The 23,676-nt window shown below is 51.8% G+C and overlaps 1 protein-coding gene across 2 annotated transcripts; it reads right to left on the reverse strand.

The window, feature by feature from the left end:
• Positions 1-960: 960 nt before the first annotated feature.
• LOC127477590 (hydrocephalus-inducing protein homolog) lies at positions 961-22,876 on the reverse strand. Of its 2 annotated transcripts, none has more exons than XM_051802097.1 (6): positions 22,739-22,868; positions 22,505-22,618; positions 21,942-22,064; positions 20,794-20,913; positions 19,255-19,389; positions 961-1,749 (listed from the first exon to the last, which is right to left on the reverse strand). In XM_051802097.1, exons 2-6 carry the CDS (start codon positions 22,553-22,555, stop codon positions 1,531-1,533), a joined length of 648 nt encoding a protein of 215 aa, XP_051658057.1. In that variant the 5' UTR covers positions 22,556-22,618; positions 22,739-22,868; the 3' UTR covers positions 961-1,530. The 2 variants fall into 2 exon arrangements, with proteins under 2 accessions (XP_051658057.1, XP_051658058.1); XM_051802098.1 differs by lacking the exon at positions 961-1,749 and adding an exon at positions 18,523-18,730 and having other exon boundaries at positions 22,739-22,876.
• Positions 22,877-23,676: the final 800 nt, after the last annotated feature.

Raw genomic sequence — 23,676 nt, forward strand, 5'->3', positions numbered from 1 at the left:
CAACTCTAAAAAGAAAAGGACATTCTTGGCTGAAATAAAACACACTGGAGATGACAGTGACTGACACACAACACACACGACCTGTGTTTCTCATGACTAACTGCAATCTGCTCTTCTGTCTTCCATTACTTTAATTTTGAAAGACTTAGAGATCAAATGCAAACTTAACCTTTTTTATTGAGTAACTTATCACCCAATACCCCTCACCCCTTGTGCTTTTTTTTCACATTAAAGTCTTTAGAACCAGGCTATGCAAAATTAAATCAAACCTTTAGGGACAGCAAAGTTTTTTCAAAATGGCTTCTGTCATCAGCTTCTCTGAATTGTAAGTCCTACCTTGCTTGATCTTCCCCAAAAATGCATCTTTTTGCCCTTTAGAAAACAGTTTTAAAGCTTTCAGCTTCTTTAATCTTTCGTCAGATCCCAAACCAAGGTCTTTAACAAAAGGAACACTATATTTGCACTACCTCTAGCCAACTTTTCCTGCCTTTTGTGAAGACAAAAATGTTATTTTATTTTACAGCAGTTATATTTATCAGCCCCACTACTTCATACTTAAGAAGAAGTCTGGAATCAGTGGGTAAAGACACAATTTTAAAAAACATTCATTGCTAAATTAAAAGGTATCCAAGTATAAATTCCAATTCCTACACCTTGAATATAAAAAAGCAGAACTGTTAAACAAAACACACTACGAATTAAGAGGAATTAATTTTTTGAGACAATTACTTGCTATTTTATTTTCAGTTGTTAAAAGAAACCACTCGAAGTTATCGAAAAAAAATCCCATAGCATCTTTAAGAAAAGAGAAATCCAGCAGACACCCACCTACAGCCAGAACTTTCTTTAGGGCACAGTGTGTATGCCAGAACCTGTTCTATACTGCAGAACTGTGGCTGGGTTAGAAAACCACCATAATCCAAATCTAAAATAAAGACACAGAGCATTGTGCATAAAGGTGGAGAAGTCCAGCAGTTGCTAAAACCTGTATTTCTATTTCCAAAAAAGGGCAAACTTTTATTGTTGTAATGACAGATTCACATTTGCAGAGGAAGTATTGAATAATCCAGATTTACCTCCAACTGCAATGTTTAAAACCTGCATGGAGTTTTATAACCTTGCTCAAGTGTACACCATAGAAATCCAACAAATATGGCTAAACACAACCTCCAACTAAAACTAAAGCTCTTAATATTTACCTCTTCCTCTACCACAGTGACTTTTTGTGATATATAAATAACCGTGATTCGTGAAACAAATGGGTGGTTACATCAAAATAAAACAAACAGATTGTAAAACTTAATTACACCCCCATAAAGAAATAAAACAGACCCTCACAAAGTCAAGAGGCCTAAAACCTCCTTACTATCCTAAGAATAAAATATAGTAGAACTTTAAATCCCCACACGTCCTGCCCCTTTCCAGCTGTGGCTGCAGTGCAGCAGCTCGGATGCTCTGGTTCCTTTGGGATACTCTTTCCCAACTCTGCCATCACCCAAAGGTGTTTTGCACTAAGACAGATGAGCTGTTTTACCTCTCAGTGCTGAGGCTGTAACAGGCTTCCAGGTTCCCGGTGTTGTGAACCAGCAGAGTCTTCTGGGTGCTGTGGTTGACTGGACACGGCGAGAAGTCCAGCTGGGCAGGGAAGTCCAAGACTGGGCGGGCACCAATGGCTCGGATTGGCACAGAGACCTTTTCCCTTTCACTGCTGCAGACAAGCTGGTGGAAATGATCCTGCAGGAAAAGAGACTGGCACAGCATTGAGGGCATTGAGTGCCATCCTCATGGCAGAAGAAAAAGGGCTGTTTTCTATGACCCTTTGTGGGCATGAATTGACCTCTCCCACCCCAAAAACGACCACTAATTCATACTAATAAAGGCTGGAGAACAGAGCATGTGAAAAAGCATCAGTTTTGCTCCATTCCAATGGGAAAGAATAAAGCTCTCTGGATCATCTTTTTGTTCCTCTGGTATTTTCCATATTTAAATCCCTTCCACTGAACCTAGAGATGGCTAAACCTCAGCACCCCTCCCTGTCATTTCCCTGCTGTTCCATCTGCCTCTTCCCCTGTGAACGTTCAGGAACAGGCACGGAGGGAAAGCACAGCCCTCTAGGCCCAGCTGCAGGGCCTGGCAGCACCACGCTGTGCCAAGGTGTGACCAGCTCCAGGCTGCCTGCCCCCAGCCCAGAGCCGACCTCACAGCATGGGCTGGGCTATAACCAGTGTGCAACAAACGCCCTGGCTTTAGAGAGAACGTTCCTCCAAACTCACCTTGCTCCCCTCAGGGGTGAAAAGGATGTTTATAGTGCAAAATGAGCCCGGTGGGATCTGATGGCACACACCATCGGGGCCGACCAACTTGAAATAAGGTGAGCTGTCCATGGTGACCTTCACCAGCTGAGTAACATGCAGGAAAGACACAAATGGTGATTTTGCCGCTTGTGCAAACAGGAGGAGACCTGGGTGTGCCCTGGTGACAGCCTTCCTTGACCACTTTCCCAAAGGACTTTTAGCTCTGGAGGTTCAAACACAGGCTACACAAGGGTGAACTTGGATCCCTCTGCCTGGGCAAAGCAGCTCGGCCAGAGGCAGTAGGGCAGTGCCTGCTGGGAAGGAAGGTCAGGCACCAGCAGTATGGAGATAGAACACCTGAACCAAGTCATCCTCCTTTCAACAAGCCCAGAGAATCTGCCTGCTTCTGCCTGCACACAGCCACGCAGCCCTGTTCCAGAGGGAGAATGTGCTACCTGAAGGCAAACCAGCACATTGTCCTGGGGGCTTTTGCTGCCTGGTGATTGTGGCCAGGCAGCTGCCAGTGCAGGCAAGCCAGACTGCTGGGCATTCCTGCAGCCACCCTGCTGCCAGTTTCTGCCCTCAGGGGAACACAGGCACAGGGACAGCAAACAGGCATTTGCTAGCACAGGGGTATCAACCCCTGAGCACCAAATCCCATCTCACAACCTCTAAACCAGGTGATTTGGACTCCCTGCTGTCTATTCCCACCAGCTTGCTCTTGGCACAAGAGTCATTTGAGAAATGGTTTCCTTGACTGAAATTCAAAAGGTCTCAGTTTTCCTCTTTACAGTGCAACACAATTGCTGACATTTTTCACTTTTTCCTTCTCAGCTTTCGTGGGCAATTGCAAAACAATCACACTTTGTTCAAGTGAAGGTGGAAACCCTCAAGAGCACATTGCTCTGGATGTCAAGTCTCTGAAAAACGCATAAACTGAACACTAAAACCAAACCTGACACCCAAGAAACGTTTTTAAAAGCTTTCCACGTAACACACAAACTCCTCCGTTTCCTTATCCTGTAACTCATAGTTAAGTAACTACCTTTGCTTCCCGTAGTGCCCCCCCTGTGCCCGGGGCCGCACCGGGGACCCAAAACCCGCCGCTGCCCCCTCGGTGCTGCATCGGGGCCGGGCCGTGCGGCCCCCGCGGGTGCTGCAGGGCCGGGACGGCAGCGCCGCAGCCGCCGAGGGGCACCGGGGCTCCCCCGGTCCCGCCGCTCCCCCTCACCCGCCACGGGCAGGACACGGCCGGGGGTCCCCGAGAGTTCCCGCGGGTCCCCTCAGCGAGCGGCGAGGGCTGGGAGGGGGGGCCGGCAGAGGCAGCGCCCCCTTCCCCTCCCGGCTCCGAGGACATTTTGGTTTCCCTCCCAACGACAAAGGACAAGGAGGAGCGCGGCACTTACCTGGCGAACAGCAGCCCGCTGGCCGGCACCGGGGGCCCCGAGGACGGGGCGCTGCTCCGATGCTCGCCCTTCCCGCGGCCAAGGGCGGCCCCGCGCCCGCCCGGCGAGGGAGCGGCGCGGGCAGCGCTCGCAGCCCCGGCGCCATTGCTGCCCGCCCGTCCCAGCCCCTCTCGGCAGCCCCGCTCGCCCCCAGAGTGCCGGGCCCGACTCGGCCCTCGAGCGCTGCACCCGGGGCGCCGGCCGGGTGTCCCCCGAGCGAGCGGCGGGCAGCGCGCCCGGGAGCCGTGCGGGAGCTGCCGCTGCTCCCCGGCCATCTTGTGCCGTGCGTGTGAGGGAGCCGCCGCCATCTCGGCTCCTCCCTCCCCGCCCCCCGCACAACATGGCCGCCCGCTCGCTCCTCCCGTTGGCCTCGGAAACGGGATGAATTCACTCCATCGAACAGGATGAATCGCAGCTACTCCAGAAGGAAAAGAAAAACAGCCCAGGCCTTCAAAGCCACAAGTATAGAACGGAGATTTTTATTTCAAGCAACTTTCAAGCCTGTTTCCATAACGATCTGCATTCTTGTCTCCTGTGTGCAGGGAGCACTGTAGGGCATTTCTCCATTGCTATAGAAGAGTTGACAAAATGATGCATTATTCAGCAAATTGCCACATGCAGGGAAGAGAAACTGTACCTTTTCTTCTAAAATCTTACAAACGTGTATTTTTTTTAATTTTTATAAACAGTCTGACAAAGCCCTGAATCCCCCCGTTGTAATGCACCATCTATATAAAAGACCCCTTATATTACTAACTCAGAACAAACTTCTTCATATTTGTCAATACTCGTTAGATATGGGGTCCAATCAATTTTTGCTGTAGTGATTCACCCCACGCTTGGATTAGAATGTCACCTGAACAGAAATAGCTCCTGAGTCAGGCTCATGTTTCCTATGAGCTTTTCTATTTTCTGCCTGCAGTCAATTCACTACAAACTGGCTCCTGACAGAGCTTTACCCAGCTGGGAGAGCTCATCAGCCCAGGGGCTAGAGCAGCTCTGGACATGCTGGCCTCCTAAACTCCAGAATCAGCAGCTTTAAGTGTTGCAGGAAAGAGATTTACATGCTGAAACAAATACTCTCTCTCTCTGACCAAGCCATTAACAGTGACAATCTTGTCTCAGCTTAAAACCATTCACAGCTCACTTTTTTTTTAATATTTAGACACAGATTAGTGTTAGAGGGTGAGCTGGGAGAAAACGTGAGCAGTCCAAGAAAACACTGTTTAATAATAGTAATGCCTCTAAAAAGAAGCTATCACCTCTCTCTACAAATGTGTCTTGGATTAAGGTCTAGAAACATTGAATTTAATGACAAAAGCTGAGATTTTGATCTCTCCTTGTTACTCCAAACACATGGGTCTTAAGTTACACACCTGTGCCTTTAATTCAGCACTGAGTAATTACATTTAGGTTGGTGGAATCACTCCAGGTTTTTCTTGGTGTGCCTAAACTGAATGTTGTCCTAGGGTTTTGGAAGCATATGAAGTGAATTTAGGAATGAACATGTATGTCAGTAGTTGCAAAATGCAACTGAAACGAACTGTCCCAGTCTGTAGAAGGAAAGCAGAGGTCTAAATTTCAAGAGTAAAAGCAAGCACGTAGCTTTGCACATGTAGGTATAATTGCATCAGCATTCCCTGTATTTTCCCCAACACTTCTTCTTCTTTCCTATTTTTAATAATAATGGCAAAAGGAATAATATAAATTTAGGTTGTCTTGGGTACTTTACCTTTTACTCATCTCCTTCAGGAAAACTTTAAAACCTTTCCATAAAACAGAATATTGGCTATGAAGAAACCAAATGGGAGACTCAAGTGGAAGGAAATAGGTCAAAATAAAATGCATTTAACTGAGAAACTGTCTCAAAATTTCTTGTAATGTGCCACATGCTACTGGTACTGCACAGTGCATTTGAATACTCTGACGTAGTGTGGGAGACAAAGGAAACCAGAGAACACTTTGGGATGCAAAAATGCATGGGAGACATAAGTTTCTGTGTGTAGGAGCAGTCAAATGCTTGAATAATTCCGAATCAGAACATGCACAGAAATGAAACACTGTAACTTTAATAAATGGCCTTTTTTTTTTCTTAAACTCCAGTTATTAGGATATTGTGCTCCAGGCAGCACATCAGGTGCTGATAATGAACATTCAGAGACAGGACTTTTGCTGCACGAATGAAAAGTGTTCTGCTCAAAAGATTAATAAAGGACTATCTTCTTGTGTATACATATATATACACACACTGAACAGAATGAAAATTGGAACCAAAAATGAAGTTGAAGTCGACTCAGCTCTCGGGGCTTTCAGAGCAGCTTTCCCCACTGCAAGTCTGTTCTTACCCCGGTGTCCCCGCTGAGGGGCTGCAGCCAGACAGGCCCCAATGCCCTGCGTGTGGGGCACAGGCAGGAGGAGCTGCAGCCCCAAGTCTCTCTTCATTCCACTTGCAGGCAATAACAGCCCAGGCCTGCTGAGACAGTTCCCAGGTTTTAGTGCTGTGATGGGTTGGGAGAGAAGGCCAAGGAGACCCAGGAGAGAAAGAGCAGGAGAGAGGTGTCCTCAGCAGGAAGGAGCTTCTGGGACCTGTGGAGCTGCTCTAGGGGATGAACAAACTGGGTGAACTTTTGTGGGTGAGGGTGAGAGGAGAGAGTGGTTTGGGTGACATTGTGGAGTGAGACAAAGAGCCCATTCCAGTTGGCTTTGATAACCCTGGAATTCACTGGAAAGGCAGCACAAGAGGATGGAAAGAGCCCCAGAGGTTTGTGCAGGGTCTTGGTGAAGACAGCCCTTGGGCCACAGGCCTTTAGAGCACAGCTGGCAGGCTGGTGGACAACAGGGAGGCTCATCTGCATCTGCTTCTGTCCAAGGGGAACCAAGAGGTTCCCATAGTAACTGACTGTAGTGATGGGAATGTCCGATGGTTGCCATGGTAACTGACCACAGCAATGGGACTGTACGATGGTTGCCATGGTAACTGACTGTAGAAACGGGAATGTATTATGGTTGCCATGGTAAACAGGTGTACCAGTGAGTGGTATGATGGTTGCCATGGTAACAGACCATAGTAATGGGAATGTATGATGGTTGCCATAGTAAGCAATGTAACAAAGGGAGTGTATGGTGTTGGTTGCCATGGTAACTGAGCAGAGCAATCAGAATGTACGACAGTTTCCATAGTAACCGACTGTAGCGATAGGAATGTATGATGGTTGCTATGGGAACTGACCGTTGCAATGGTAATGTGTGATGGTTGTCATGGTAACTGACTGTAGAAACGGGAATGTGTGATGGTTGCCATGGTAACTGACTGTTGCAATGGGAATGTGTTATGGTTGCCATGGTAACTGACCGTTGCAATGCGAATGTGTGATGGTTGCCATGGTAACTTTCCATAGCAATGGGAATGTATGATGGTTGCCATGATAACTGACTGTAGAAATGGGAATGTATGATGGTTGTCATGGTAACTGACTGTAGAAACGGGAATGTATGATGGTTGTCATGGTAACTGACTGTAGAAATGGGAATGTATGGTGCTTGCCATGGTAACCGACTGCACCAGTGGGAGGTAGATGATTGCCATGGTAACCGACCATAGCAGTGGGATGGTTGCCATGGTAGCTAACCGTAGCAATTTGAATCTATGCTGGTTGCCGTAGTAACTGACCGTAGAAACCGGAATGTAAGGTGGTTGCCATAGTAACCGACTGTACCAGTGGGAAGTATGCTTGTTGCCATGGTAACTGACCGTTGCAACACAACTGTATGATGTTTGCCATGGTGACTGACCGTAGCACCAGGAATGTATGATGGTTGCCATGGTAACCGACCATAGCAATGGGAATGTATGATGGTTGCCATGGTAACCGACCATAGCAATGGGGATGTATGATGGTTGCCATGGTAACTGTCCGTAGCCACGAGAATGTATGGTTGTTGCAATGGTAACTGACAGTAGAAACAGGACCCTAAGACGGTTGCCATGGTAACTGACCATAGCATTGGGAATGTATTATGGTTGCCATGGTAACCAACCATAGCAATAAGAATGTATGATGGTTGCCATGGTAACCAGCTGTACCAGTGGGAAGTATGATGGTTGCCATGGTATCTGACCGTAGAAACAGGAATGTATGATGGTTACCATGGTAACTGACCGTAGCAATGCAAATGTATTCTGGTTGCCATGGTAACTGACCATAGTGATGCCAATGTCTGGTAGTTACCATGGTAACGACCACAACAATGCGAATGTGTAATGGTTGCCATGGTAACCGACCATAGCAATGGCAATGTCTGATGGTTGCCATGGTAACTGCCCCTAGCAATGAGAATGTGTGATGGTTGCCATGGTAACGTAGTGTAGCAATAAGAATGAATGATGGTTGCCAAGGGAACTGACCGTAGCAATGAAAATGTGTAATGGTTGCCATGGTAACTGACCACAGGAATGGGAATGTATGCTGGTTGCCATGGTAACTGAAAGGAGCAACGCAACTGAATAATGGTTTCCATGGTAACCGAATGTACCAGTGTGAATTATGATGGTTGCTGTGGTAACTGACCTTAGAAAGGGAATGTATGATGTTTGCCATGGTAACTGACTGTAGCAATGGGAATTTAGGATGGCTGCCCTGGTAGCTGTGATTTCCTCACACTATGAGCTCGACGTTTTCATCTGCAAAAACATCTGTGAGTGCCCAGAGATCTCCCGAGATGGGCTGGAAAGGTCTCAAGCACCTGACCACTAGAGAGGGGCTAAGGAGCTGTGGCCTCGATGGTGTGGAGACTGAGGACAGTACAGGACAGCCCTGAGAGGGCTTGAAGGGAGGATTTAGAGACGGTGGATCCTTTTGTCAGAGCAGAAAAGAGCATGAGAAAGAAAGAATTAGTGCCAAGTGTAGCTGGGGAGGTCCCGAGGGGACTTGAGGAAAAAGGAATTTCACTCCATGGGAAACGCTGCAACACATCCCCCAGGAGGAGTGTGGATGAGCCCAAGGCTTTGTGTGTGCAGGAAGAGCCAGGGAGGACGCAGAGATGTCAGTGCAGGAAGGTGCCAGCCAGGTGGGGCAGCCGGGGGGATGAGGACAGCCTGCAGGGAAAGGGGCAGGGCATGGACACCGTAGGACAGCCTGGGCTGGAGAGGAGACAGGCATGGGGAGAAGCTGAAAGGTCCTGACAGAGCCACCTTCTGCAGGCCTTTGGCCAGGGCTGCTGTCTGTGCCCCTGATGCCAGGAGGAGGGGAGTGCCCCTTGCAGCCCTGGGGCCTCATGGCCTCCTTGTCCCTGCTCAGCAGCCTGGCAGGTGCCACCCCATGGTCCTGCCCTTGGCATTGCACATCCCACATGCCAGTGCCCCAGGAAGAGCCCTGAGGAATGAGGCAGGGACAGGATGTCCCTTCCCGGGGGCTGGGGGTCAGGGCTTGGTCCTCTGGATAAAGTAAACAAATCAACGTTTCTTCAGCATTAGAGCCACCTTTCCCTTGCCTGTCCATCCTTGGCATCACTGTCTGCAGTTTTCTACTCTAACTGGAACCTGGGGACACGTTCTCAGTTGTGTCCCTCAGTGAGACTCATTAGCACTGCAAGAAACCTCAGTGTTTCATTCTCATTTTGACTTCTTGAGAAGTTGTTTGAACTTCCTCTCAGGGACTGAGTCTCATGTAAACAACATCAAACCCCCCGAGGGTCATGAAATGCCTGGGGCTGTTGCTGTGCTGCTGAGCTGGGCCGGGCTCCTGGCACACAGGGAGCTCCTGGCAAGCAAGAAGAGCTTCAAAGAGACAGCTCTGCTGGTGAGCAGCTCCTCTGCACAGCCCAGCAGGGCTGAGGGCACTGCCAGGCCAGCTCAGGGACACCAGCAGGGCACAGACAGAGCTTCAAGGGGCTCAGCACTGGCAGGAGGGCTGAGAGCTCCCTGCAGGAGGAACCTCGGCAGGGCTGCACACGGTGAGTCTGTGGCTGCAGGGCAGTGCAGGGGCAGCTCCTGGAGGCATCTCCTAAAGCTGGCCCAGCCCCAGCTGATGGGATGGGTGAGCAGGGGCTGTTTTGGGGCCCTTTGGAAGAGCTGTGAAGCCGGGGGTGCAGCCAGGGGTGCCCAGGGCTGTGGGGCAGAGCAGGGTCCTGCAGCCCAGGGCGCTGTGCTGGGCAGGGACTCTGCTGCCTGCCAGGGGCAGCTCTCAGCCAGCCCGGGGAGCTGCTGCCAGGGCTGGGGCACAAGGGCTGTGGGCAAGGAGCAAACCTGGCAGCTGAGGGAGGATCTTTTCTGCGTCTCGCTGTTGCAGGGTCAGACCTGCTCACAGCTCCACACCACTACACCTTATTGAATGGAGAATGTTTTGCAAAGCTCACAAAAGACAAGGGCTACAGGAAAGGAATTAGTCCTGAGGCGTGTTTTCTGCTTAGGCATTGTAGCACAGACATTGTTCTCTCAGGTCAGGAGGCTGCACTGAAATTCAAACTCTTTTACTCTCAGAGATGAGTATTTCAGGCAGCATCAGAAATGAGCACAGGACCCTGGGCAGTGCTGAGCCTTCCCTTGGGGGTGGGCACTCTCCTGTCCCAGCCCTTGGCTTCTCTGCAGGAGGGCTCCTGTCCTGCTCTGTCCAGCACAGCTGCACCTCTGGGCTGGCACAGGAGACACTTCCCAGAGCTGCCCTTTCCAGCAGCGCTGCCCTGCTCTCAGCACAGATCTTGGTGGGGTTTTAAAGATGAATCTGTGTGTGAAGTCCTCTTCAAGGCAGCAAGAGGGAAAGTGCAGGGCAGATGGGAAACAGGCTGAGAGACCCTGCAGCTCTCCTGGCTCTGCAAAAAGCAACAGAGAGCTCAGCCCTTCTGCCTGTCCTGTCTCAACACTCTTCAGATTTGTCACCAGAAAAATTTGCCCCTAAAAAAACACCCCCCAGTGTTATGACTGTAAACAAAAAACTGAGTCAAAATTATTTTAAGGACACACTGTGTCTCTCTTCTGCAGCTCAAATTGCTCCAAGACAACTGTACAGGAATTGAATTTTTCCATCAAAGCTGGGTTCCATGTGACATCCCCTGGGATCATGAGAGCTGTCCCAAACCAGCTCCATGTCTGCACTGCAGCAGAGCAAAGCTGAGTCCTTGGCAGCACCATGGGCAGATCTCCTGCTCCTCACAGCACCCTCAGGGAGCACAAAGCAGAGAAAAGAAATGCCTTGACTTGGAGGGGATTTCCCTGAAAACTGCACTGGCTTTGCTGAGAGGGGGCTGTCTTAACTTCTCCCTGTCATTTCATGTTTCTGAGCAGTGTCCCTGTGCTGGGAAGCAGCAAATGCCCAAGAGCAGCTCCCTCACCCAGTTCCTCCTCCTGGCATTGGCAGACAGGTGGGAGCTGCAGCTCCTGCACTTCTGGCTCTTCCTGGGCATCTCCCTGGCTGCCCTCCTGGCCAAGGGCCTCATCCTCAGCGCCGTAGCTGCGACCACCACCTGCACACCCCATGGGCTTCTTCCTGCTCCACCTCTCCCTCACAGACCTGGGCTGCACCTGCACCACTGTCCCCAAAGCCATGCACAATTCCCTCCAGAACACCACAACCATTTCCTGCATGAGATGTGCTGCACAGCTGTTTCTCTTTGCCTTTTTCATGTCAGCAGAGTTTTCCCTCCTCACCATCATGTGCTACGACCGCTATGTTCCCATCTGCAAACCCCTGCACTACGGGACCCTCCTGGGCAGCAGAGCTTGTGCCCACATGGCAGCAGCTGCCTGGGCCACTGGCTTTCTCTATTCTCTGCTGCACACAGCCAGTACATTTTCCCTGCCCCTGTGCCAGGGCAATGCCCTGGGCCAGTTCTGCTGTGAAATCCCACACATCCTCAAGCTCTCCTGCTCACATTCCTACATCAGGGAAATTGGGCATCTCTTGTTTTCCATCTCTTTATCATTTGGTTGTTTTGTTTTCATTGTTTCTCCTCTGTGCAGATCTTCAGGGCTGTGCTGAGGATCCCCTCTCAGCAGGGACGGCACAAAGCCTTTTCCACCTGCCTCCCTCACCTGGCCGTGGTCTCTATTCTTATCAGCACTGGCACATTTGCCTACCTGAAATTCAAAAGGTCTCAGTTTTCCTCTTTACAGTGCAACACAATTGCTGACATTTTTCAACTTCTTCCTTCTCAGCTTTCGTGGGCAATTGCAAAACAATCACACTTTGTTCAAGTGAAGGTGGAAACCCTCAAGAGCCCATTGCTCTGGATGTCAGATACCACCAAGGCACGGCCAAAATCAGGGGACAATCCTCAGCACGGGAAAATTCCCACCATCTTGCAAATCCAAGGTGGTGAATCTGGATGGGCCACAGCTGATACTTGCTCTGCTATAAACCATGGGGGTTACACCACTCTGCTCTTCTTCTAGCACAGTGTTAAAGCGCCACATCCCAGCACTTACCTTGTCTCTATTCCTCAGAAGCAGGGCCGTTTCACAGACCTTGCCAAGGACATAGTTCTGAAACACCAGCTTGGATGGGACAGGCTCTAGTAGGAAGGGATTGACTGCTCCTCACAAATGGACAGGCCAGTGAGCAGCTTCTCTGTCCCATCCAACTTCCCAAAGCAGGATGTGTGTTTGGAGTTGGGTGAACCAGGCTGGTTTGAGCATCATCCAACACCAAAACCATTCCCATGGTGCCACCGGTGACTCTCAGATCTCACAGACAGCTTGCAGGAGAGCTGGCACTGTTGGCAATGTCTGATGGCATTTTAGGCCTTATCAGGGCAGGCCCTCCTGCCACCTGGGCAGAGAGGTTGGCTGTGAAAGTCCATCCTGGAGATGCACAGGGAGCCAAGAGTTGGGCTCCTGAGTGACATCCAGCAATGGACAGGGGGATGGGACTGGCCAGATGAAAGTGTCCCAGGCAGAGCTGGACTGGCAACACAAGGGGGAATTATTCCTGGCTCGCTGGGCCCAGGACACCTCAGGGCCTCAGGCAAGAGCTGCAACATCCAGCTGGGCTTGTGATCCAGGGCTGCATTCAACCATGGACACCAACTGCCAGGTTCTCCAGAACTGGGAAACGTGTGCTGCCCTCAAACAGGCCAAGAGGGTAAAGCCCCTGTGGGGTGGGGGATGATGGCTGAGATAGAGATGTGGGCAGGCCTGGCAGATTGATCCCAGCACACTCCCCAAACCCACCAAGGCAAGCTCTCTGTGCTGACAATGGTGGACACAAGCCCTGGATGGCAGGAGACACCCCCTGTGCCTCCCACCACTGCCCAGAGCACCATCCTGGGCCTGGAAAAGCAAGTCCTGTGGAGACACGGCCCTCCAGAAACACTGGAGTTGGACAGCAGGACTCTTTTCCAAAACAACCTTGTGCACACCTGGAGCAGAGAGCTCAGCATGGAGTGGATGGATCATATTCCCTGTCCTGCCCCAGCCTCTGGGAAAGTGGAATGGTAGAGTGGACTGTTCCAAACCACCTGGAAAGCAATGGGCAGTGGGACCTTCAAACCTTGGGACGTGAATTTAGCAAAAGCCACCTAGTTAGTTAATCCTGTAAGCTCAAGAGAGAAAACTCCAGGCCAATTCAGTGTGTAAGATCAGCTCAAAAGAGCAGGTCCTTTAATCAGGCCCACAGGCCCAGGGGAACACACACGACGCGCCCTCCCAGGCAATGGTTCAGCAGTTTTAGAAGATGGTCCATCCAATGCCAGAACTCTCCACCCCCCAGTTCTGCCCAGTTCTGCCCCCGACACGCTCCTTGGGGAATTGGGTTTGGGGGCTTTGGGACCCCTTCTTCCTCATCTTTCTCTTCTTCACAGCACGTACAGTCCTTGGAGCGCCTCCAAAGTTCTGGGCTTGAAGGTTGCTTTGTGTCTTGTGGGATCTTGTTGTCCAGGCCTAGGGTGTGATGTTGTTCAATAGAGGTGTTTTTCTACAATTCTACCTTGAAAAGAAGTCTAAACACGCTAAAGGAATTTAGAAAGTTTGATATCAAATGGGGTAATAGGGTTGGGTCTGTGTAAACTACTGTGCTAAAGGGTGGCATAAAATACAGCTGCAGGACTTTTGCATTAGACCTCTGATGGCCCATCAAAGCCCATCCCCCCTCGGCCAGTCTTGAAAGGCAGGAAAAACCCTTTTCCCAGGCCCCTCACGGGAACTCTGCGCAGGCCCAGGAGATGTTGGGGGTTCGTGGCACGGCCCGGGACACCATCCATGGATATAATAACTCATAACTTCTTGGAGTGTGGGGGCTTCCCTCCCCCACCCCAATGGATCAAGGCCACCACTTCAACTGACAGCCATTGGAGCTGCAACTGCCAAGTTCCATCTCTGGACCCCGTGGGCAGTGACTATAGACAGCTTTCCACTCTCGTCTCTGCTTTCTCTTCCTCACCCTTACCCTTATCCTGCCTTTCCCTTATGCATTTTCCCTAAAGGTTCTCTTTATGCCATGTTGCTGTAGATGAGAGATAGAGATGATAACACCCAAAATGGCAACATACCTGTTTACCTTTGAAACAACATTGTTCTAAAATAAACCCTACATATATATGTTTTCAAACACCAATTATTCAGTCACCTCCAGCGTGATCCTGCTTGTTCCCAGGATACCCCAGTTGCGCCAACATGGTCCCAGCTGCCCTCAGAACGCTCCCAGTCAGTCCCAGTATGACCCCAGCCGCCTTCACTGTGAGCCCAGTTGCTCCCAATAGGATCCCAGTTGTGCCCAGCATGGTCCCAGTTGCTCCCAATGGCTCCCAGTGGGATCTCAGTAGCTCCCAGTTGCCCCAAGTGTAGAACCACTTGCTGCCAGTATGATCCTAGTCTGATCCCAGTATGATCCCAGTACATATGATCCCGCTGGATCCAGTCTGGGTCTCGGTGTATCCCAGTGTCCCCCCTGTCCCCCCACCCCGTGTCACCCCCTTTTCTCTCCCCACAGAGCTCCTGAGCCGCCGGCGGCCGCAGCCCCTCCCCAGAGCCTCGGGCCCAGCCTGGACCCCCCCCATCCCCATGAGGATTTTGGGGGGTCGTGTGTCCCCCCCTCCCCTGCTGTCACTCTGCCTCCACCCGGCTGCTCCCAGTGACCCCAGTAAAGCTTCCCAGTTCTCCCCAGTCCCAGTTATTGGGGGCAGTGGGGGAGGGTCTTGGAGGGTCTCTGTGAGGTGGAGTCGAGTTTGGGGGGGGCAGAACCAGCCCAGGATGGATCAGGAATGGGGACCCCCCTGTGTCCCCCCTCTGTCAACCCGTTCTGGGGGGGCTTTGAGAGGGCACCTGCCCCTCAATAAAGCACCCAGCTCACCCCAAAAGGTGCTGGGAACTTCCCCAAAACCTCCCCACAGCTCCCCAAGGACCTCCAAACACACTCAGAGCCCACCCAGGACCCCCCCCAACCCCTTTTCTGGGGGACTTCTCTGGGCACTGGTGGTGCTGGGAGCCCCCCCGGCTGCGGGCGAGGAGCTCTCGGGTGAGTGGGGGGTGGGAAGGGGGAGATCGGTGGGAAAAGGGGGTCAGAGGGGATAAAGGGGTGGTGGGACCCCAAACTGAGTGGGAGGGGAGTGGGACCCCCCAAAAGTGGAGGGGGAGGGGCACTGAAGTTTGGGGGATGATGAGAAATGGGTGGGAGAGGTCAGAAGAGTGGGGAAAGGGCAGGGTGGGACCCCCAAACTGAGCATGAGGGGGCTGGGGAGTGGGGGGATGATGTGGAAGGGGTGGTAAGGGGGGCAGAAAGGGGGGGTTGGGACCCCAAAAGTGATCCTGGTTGGGCTGGGGATTGAGGGGACCATGGAAAAGTGGGAGGAACAGGGAGAAGGGTGGAAAAGGGGGAGTGGTCTGGAGGGTCCAACAGTCCCATGGGGGTCTTTGGGCACCAGATTTTGGGAAAGGCAGTGATTCCCCTGAGCTCCCAACTTCCTGTGGGGTGCTGGGGGCTGCTGGATCCAATCTCAGCCTTGAATCTTGTCAACATTTTATATTTAGAGGAATTACAGAGGTGTGACTGAACCACTTTTGTTCCCCAGGTTTTAATGATGGCAAATCAGATCTATTGATAGAAATGAATTGTTTAGGGTTACAAATGATCAGACCACAGATTTTCAGAAGAATTAGTTACTGCACAATAAAAACACTAAAACTACCAGGAATACAGGATAAGATAGGACAGGGCTCTACACTAAAGCAGTTGTTGAAGCAATTCTACTAAAGCTGGCACAAAAGCAAGAATTCTTAATTGTTTTCTTATTTCTTAATTTAAGAAATATGGTTTTTTAAGAAAACCGGTAGGGTTTCTCTTACTGGTGGGTCCGTTGCTGTCTCATCAAGTTAAAGCGGGTAAAGCTCTTCCCACACTCCCCACACTTGTAGGGCCTCTCCCTGTAGGACCTCTCCCTGGTGTGGATGCGCCGGTGCCTGAGGAGGGCAGAGTTCTGTTGGAAGCCCTTCCCGCAGTCGCTGCAGCGGAAGGGCCTCTCATCTGTGTGAATCGTCTCATGCCAGAGGAGACTGGAGCTGGTGTGAAACCTCTTCCCACATTCTCCACACGGGTAGGGCCGTTCCCCAGTGTGGATGAGCTGGTGTTTGCAGAGGTTGGAGCTGTCCCTGAAGCTCTTTTCACATTCCCCACATGGGTAGGGCCGCATGCAGCCAGCTCAGAGCCGCGGGCAATAGCTGGAGTCAAACTTTTTGCCATCTTTAAAGGTCCCATTGTAGTGCTAGGGAATGAAATCCCCCATCTGTGCCTCCCGCAGGCAGATTTTGGGGGTATAGTATCTGTCTATCACCACGTCTTCCCAGCGCCGGGGCCCCCAGGATGCCCAGGAGGAGGAGGAGGAGGAGGACGAGGCAGCGGCTGCCCGGGGCCATGGCCATGGCGCTGGGGCTGCAGCGGCAGAAGGGCCCGGCGGGGGGAAGGCGGAGAAGGGGGGTCCGGGACGCCCCTTCCCTGCCCGGGACGCCCCTTCCCTTCGCTTTCCCTCCCTTCCCTTCCCCTGCACCCGCCCAGCCCGGCCCTCTTGGAATTTCTCTAGACGTGTCGCTCATCTCCCTCTCCATGTTGGAGGACCTGAAGTAGGTACTGCAACCACAGAGGATGAGCTTGTGAGCCTTGAATTCTACCCCATCCACGCTTATGATTGCATCACAGTTTCCCTTCCAGGCGGAGCTCGTTGGCGATGCTCCAATTCCCTTCGCTCATCTCTCTCTCCATGTTGGAGGATGACTGTCTGGTGGGTGCTGAGCTATCCCCCACGTTGCAGTCAGAGGCAGTGGCCCTCGCTGACGCACGTGGAACACTCTGGTGTTTCTGCAAACATCCAGTGCTGAACCCACTCGCTGGCTCTCTTACGGGTGGGTCCGTTGGTGTTTGGACAAGTGTCCACTCTGGGCAAAGCTCTTCCCACACTCCCCACACCTGTAGGGCCGTTCCTCAGAGTGGATGTGCTGGTGAGTGAGGAGGCTGGAGCTCTTCCTGAAGCTCTTCTCACACTCCAAGCACTTGAAGGGCTTCTCCCTGCTGGAAGGCTGCTCAGGGACCACCAGGTCAGAGCTCTGCCTCAAGCTCAGGCCGCCTTCCCGGCACAGGCTGGGTCTTTCCTCCTCAGAGCACCCTGGGCTGGCTTTGGAGCCCCTCCTGCGGGGGGATCTCCGGCCCTTTTCCTTCCCGCTGCCTTCCTGCGCCGGGGAGCCCTTCAAAACGGCCTCTCCCACCAGGCTCTGCCAGGGGGATTTGTCCTCCGCGCTCTCCGGCCTCAGCTCGGGGCCTGGGGCAGGAAGCAAGAAGGACAGGCAGGGGATTTGCCTCCGGCCCACAGGGAAGGCCAAGGACATCCCCCCAACTCCGGCCCCGGCAGGACGGCGGCGGCAGCGGGGTTGTCCTGCAGCCGGGGCCATGCTGGGCTGACAGAGCCAGCACAACACCCGCCCAAAGGGACACTGACTTCCTCCTCACCTGCCTGGGGGGCCCAAGGCATCTTCCTCTTCCTCACAGCCTCCTCCTCCATCCGCCCAAGCTTTGGGAAGGACAAATCCTGATGGGGGGAAAACAAGGGCTGAGCATGTTGGCTTGGGGGTTCCTCCTGCCCAAGTCCATCTCTAGAACTCATCGGGCATCATAAAAACCTCCAAAACAGCAAGAATCAGCCCAGAAAAACTGAAACCACCAAGATTCAGGCAAAAATCCCTTTCAGAAATAGCAAGCAGTGCAGGAGGAGCCTCCCAAGCAGCAGTTGCAGGGCAGCAGGGACCGACTTGAGCTGCCTTTGGTGCCCAGGAACTCCCCCCACACAGCCCCTCTCCTGCCCCAAGGGACCACCAGAACAGGGGGAGCCCAAAGGACTGGACTGGAGGAATTGAACAGACATTTTGGGGCCATTTGATGGACATTTTGCAGGGGTGGTGCACAGACTAAGGGAAGGAGACCTGTGTGTTCTAGCAAAGAATGGGAAGGGGGTGGTGGGGGGTGAAGTTGTATTGAGTCGTGTGGGGCCTGGGCATGATGGGACTGGTGTGGAATAAGGGCCAGAATGTGCTACTTTGGGCTGGGGTGGAGTTAATTTCCTTTGCAGGGGCTGGTGTGGGGCTGTGGTTGGGCTTGTGCTGAGCACAGGCTTGAGAACACAGAGGTGGTTTGGTTAGTGCAGAGCCTCCCCAGAGCCAAGGCCTTTCCTGCCCCTGGCACAGACACACTGGGGAGGGGCTGGGGGTTTGTAAATAAATCCTTGTGTTTCCATTACTGTCCTGAAGTAGGTAGTGGAACAAGAGAGGATGAGCTTGTGAGCCTTTAATTCCACACCATCCATGCTCATGATAGCATCACAGAGTTTCCCTTCAAGGCAATAAAACTACTTCTGAACCAGCAGAGCCTTCTGGGTGCTGTGGTTGACTGGACACGGCGAGAAGTCCAGCTGGTCAGGGAAGTCCAAGACTGGGCGGGCACCAACGGCCCGGATTGGCACAGTGAGCTTTTCCCTTTCACTGCTGCAGACAAGCTGGTGGAAATGATCCTGCAGGAAAAGAGACTGGCACAGCATTGAGGGCATTGAGTGCCATCCTCATGGCAGAAGAAAAAGGGCTGTTTTCTATGACCCTTTGTGGGCATGAATTGACCTCTCCCACCCCCAAAATGACCACTAATTCATACTAATAAAGGCTGGAGAACAGAGCATGTGAAAAAGCATCAGTTTTGCTCCATTCCATTGGGAAAGAATAAAGCTCTCTGGATCATCTTTTTGTTCCTCTGGTATTTTCCATATTTAAATCCCTTCCACTGAACCTAGAGATGGCTAAACCTCAACACCCCTCCCTGTCATTTCCCTGCTGTTCCATCTGCCTCTTCCCCCGTGAACGTTCAAGAACAGGCACGGAGGGAAAGCACAGCCCTCTAGGCCCAGCTGCAGGGCCTGGCAGCACCACGCTGTGCCAAGGTGTGACCAGCTCCAGGCTGCCTGCCCCCAGCCCAGAGCCGACCTCACAGCACGGGCTGGGCTATAACCAGTGTGCAACAAACACCCTGGCTTTAGAGAGAACGTTCCTCCCAACTCACCTTGCTCCCCTCAGGGGTGAAAAGGATGTTTATAGTGCAAAATGAGCCCGGTGGGATCTGATGGCACACACCATTGGGGCCAACCAACTTGAAATAAGGTGAGCTGTCCATGGTGACCTTCACCAGCCGAGTAACCTGCAGGAAAGACACAAAATGGTGATTTTGCCACTTGTGCAAACAGGAGGAGACCTGGGTGTGCCCTGGTGACAGCCTTCCTTGACCACTTTCCCAAAGGACTTTTAGCTCTGGAGGTTCAAACACAGGCTACACAAGGGTGAACTTGGATCCCTCTGCCTGGGCAAAGCAGCTCGGCCAGAGGCAGTAGGGCAGTGCCTGCTGGGAAGGAAGGTCAGGCACCAGCAGTATGGAGATAGAACACCTGAACCAAGTCATCCTCATTTCAACAAGCCCAGAGAATCTGCCTGCTTCTGCCTGCACACAGCCACGCAGCCCTGTTCCAGAGGGAGAATGTGCTACCTGAAGGCAAACCAGCACATTGTCCTGGGGGAAGGAAGAAATTCCCTTCTAACAGACTGAGGTGGAGTGGGGAAGTCCAGCTGTGGGGAGACAGTCCTATGGGCACACCAGCAGAGGAGACTAGACTCTTGGCCTTCCTGGGAAACTGAAGAGAAAAGGAGGAACACAGCAAGACAGAGAGAAAAGCCCTGACACAATGAGATGGCAAAGAGTATTGAAATGGGCTGTAAAGAAGCAAGGGAGAAGCACAAGACAGTGCCAGGAAAGGCTGATGCAGAAGATGGGAGCAGTCAGCTTGCCAGAGTGAGGGAAAGCCAGACGGCCCTGCAGGCTGGGCCTGTCAACTCTGGGCTTGAAAGGTTATTTTCTGCCTGGAGAAACATGAGCAGCACCGACTGACAGTGTGGTTTCATTATTAAAAGCCAGTCTCAGCTCTCCAGGGGCTCTTGCTGCCTGGTGACTGTGGCCAGGCAGCTGCCAGAGCAGGCAAGCCAGACTGCTGGGCATTCCTGCAGCCACCCTGCTGCCAGTTTCTGCCCTCAGGGGAACACAGGCACAGGGACAGCAAACAGGCATTTGCTAGCACAGGGGTATCAACCCCTGAGCACCAAATCCCATCTCACAACCTCTAAACCAGGTGATTTGGACTCCCTGCTGTCTATTCCCACCAGCTTGCTCTTGGCACAAGAGTCATTTGAGAAACTGTTTCCTTGACTGAAATTCAAAAGGTCTCAGTTTTCCTCTTTACAGGGCAACACAATTGCTGACATTTTTCAACTTCTTCCTTCTCAGCTTTCGTGGGCAATTGCAAAACAATCACACTTTGTTCAAGTGAAGGTGGAAACCCTCAAGAGCCCTTTGCTCTGGATGTCAGATACCACCAAGGCACGGCCAAAATCAGGGGACAATCCTCAGCACGGGAAAATTCCCACCATCTTGCAAATCCAAGGTGGTGAATCTGGATGGGCCACAGCTGATACTTGCTCTACTGTAAACCATGGGGGTTACACCACTCTGCTCTTCTTCTAGCACAGTGTTAAAGCGCCACATCCCAGCACTTACCTTGTCTCTATTCCTCAGAAGCAGGGCCGTTTCACAGACCTTGCCAAGGACATAGTTCTGAAACACCAGCTCGGATGGGACAGGCTCAAGCAAGGTCTTGTTCCGGTCAGGGGATGAGAACTGGAGAGGTGAGAGAGAGCAGGGAGAGGTTCAGCTGCTGGGAGGAAGGTTCGTGAATGCCTCTCCTCTCTTGATCCCCGGTGAAGGACAGGCTCTTGGTGACTAGGTCTGCCCAGCTGCCACTGGGGGAACAGTAGCTCACCCACCTCTGCTCTGAGCTGATCAAAAGCTGCTGGACCACACTAAGCAGGCTCAAGCTGAGCAGCTCTTTTGGCAGGAGTTTCTCCAGCTTTCCTTCTCCAAAATGCCAGGCAGCGCTTACCTCCAGCACAGCCCTGTGCTAATGGGGTCCCAGAGCTCTGGGCACTCACTCAGCACTCAAGCAGTAAGTGAAACTCAAGAATTTACATCAGACTCCATAGGAAACAATTTTTGGGTGACCTTTACTCTGAGGCAGGAAGACTGAGGCCCACACAACTCCGGACTCTAGAGCTTAGACAGCAGTAAGAAGAGAACAGCACAGAGAAGGTTAAGGGCAAAAAGAAAGTACCACAGTAGATAGGGATAGGACAAATAAGGTGAGTGCTGCATGAGGATAAGGTTCAGCTCTTTTCTCAGCAGTGCTGGAGTTGTGTTAGACTGGGAGGAATTCCCTCAGGCCCTCAGCCTTCAAAGGCCAGCACTGCCACTGGGCAGGGAATCCTATGACTCCCAGCATTTTCCAGTGACAACACCAAAGCAAGAGGTGGCTCTTTCAGTGGGACAATGGAAAATGGCAAGCTCGTGCCCTTGTGTCCTGCCCCAGCCTTCCCCCGCTATTGTGCCTTCGCCATGGCAGCTAAACTCCAGCAAACCCCACCAGCTTCAGCAGAAATTATTTGTGTTGGCTTAGCACAGATCAGGACTCCAGCATCTCACTAGGAGAAAACGTTTTGCCTTTGCCCCAGCAGAAGGAACTCCACCACCAGCAGCACTTTGCAACGACAACAGGACCCGGACACTGAGGGGTTTCAATGAGCTGGAGGCAAGGCACGCAGCCTCTTCAAGTGTCACATCAAACAGCAAGGAAAAGGGCAGGAAAAGGCTACCTTGGACCTGGAGTTCTCACTGGTGCCTGGGGGCCGGACAGTCTTGGGCAGCTTTGTCTCCTGAGGGCTGTCCGGCTTCTTCCTGAGCCTGAGACCAACCTCCCTGAAGTCAAAGATGGTCAGCTGGAAGGCAAAAAACCCAGCAAGAGCCTCAGAAATGCCCTTGTTTAGAAAGGCTTTTCTTGTTCAAGTGGCTCTGATGAATCATTTGTGATCACAGCCACCAGGACAGTCCTGGAAGTCCTGGACCTGCTGAAGTATTAAACATCACAAAATTAATGATATAGAGCAGAACACACTTGCTCAGCCACACTGTCATCCTGATTATCCTCCCTATGTCCTTGGGGGCATTTTTGGAGCCAATTTACACCTCTAATATTTTTTTCTCTCCTGGAGAGAGAACTGATTCTGCTTGCACATTGTAATCCTTTCAGAAGAACTTTTCCCCCTAGTTTTCCTCACTTGTTGTTAATACTTTTTTCCTCTTAAGTTTAAAAATTAAAACCTTTGCTCTGAAAGAGAGCGAAGGAAGAATGAAGAAGCTTCAAACCAAGGAGAAAAACCTTAAAATCCGAATTTCTGTGAACAGCACAAAAAGTCTCCTCCCGCTGCATTAATGCCGCCTCACGAAACGGCGATGGCCTCTGCAGGCAGCTGCCTAAAAACACCCACGGCTCCTCGGGAACACAGACATGCTATTGTTATATTTTTTTTTCCCCCTAAAGATTTAATTTTTCTCTCTTTCCATTCAGCCCCTCGGTGACTCCCGAGAGCCCTCTGCAAAGCCATAAACTGACTTTGGGAGGAGCTTTTGGACACCCCCGGGATCCTCCCCCGCGCTGCCGTGGGGCCCGTGGGTGTGTGAGGGGCTGAGGGGTCGAGCGCCTGGACACTGATAAATAAACATCAGCAGCAGGGACACGGGCCCGCCCCCGCCGCGCTGCGCAAACGGCGCAGGGATACGCAAACGGCGTAAGGCGGCGCCGCGGGCGGCAAAGGAGCGACGCTACGCAAATTGCGTAAGGGGTCGGCAATGCCCACAGCCCTACTCAAACAGCGTAAGGAGGGCGCCGGTAATGGCAATAGGGGAATTACGTCAGTTGCGTAAAGATACGGAAATGGCGCAAGAGCCCTGCCCTCAGCGCTACGCAAATGACGGGAGGGCCACGGTGGCTTCCTGAGGGCTCGCGGACCTTTCCCACTTCATCCCAGTCCTCTCCAAAGGGCTCCCACTTTGTCCCAGTCCCTCCCTAAGGGCTCTCAGTTCCCTCCTAAGGGCTCCCAGTCCATCCCAGTCCCCTCCTAATGTTGCAAAGCAGTTTAAATTCAGTAGTAGAATGGCTAAGGCTTAAGTAAAAGGGGAGGCCTAGAAAGCAACACATTACAGTAGTGAGTTAAGCAGCAGCCTTGTTCGTGGGAATAGAATGTACTGAAGAAGTAGAAACAATAATCAAAAGATGTAGTCAAGCATGTACGTAACGATTTGTACCTTAGATGTGGTAAGGGTCTGTTAAACAGTTCTAGGGGGGTAAGGCAACTTAAGCAGATTTATGATTAGAGTAGATGATTGTTAATTGTTATAAACTACTGCACCTGGGTTGCTATAGAAACTGTAATTGTTTTAGCCGTGAGAATACATGTAAACTTGTTTGTGTATAAAAGTTGAACTGAGAACGAGGGTCGTCGGAATCCTGACTTGGGGCGTTAGCCCGCAGGTTCCCGGGGCCCCGAATAA

The sequence above is a fragment of the Manacus candei genome, unplaced genomic scaffold (assembly GCF_025592945.1).
Source record: "Manacus candei isolate 608988 ecotype Guabito, Panama unplaced genomic scaffold, ASM2559294v1 h1tg000055l, whole genome shotgun sequence".
NCBI lineage: Eukaryota > Metazoa > Chordata > Aves > Passeriformes > Pipridae > Manacus > Manacus candei.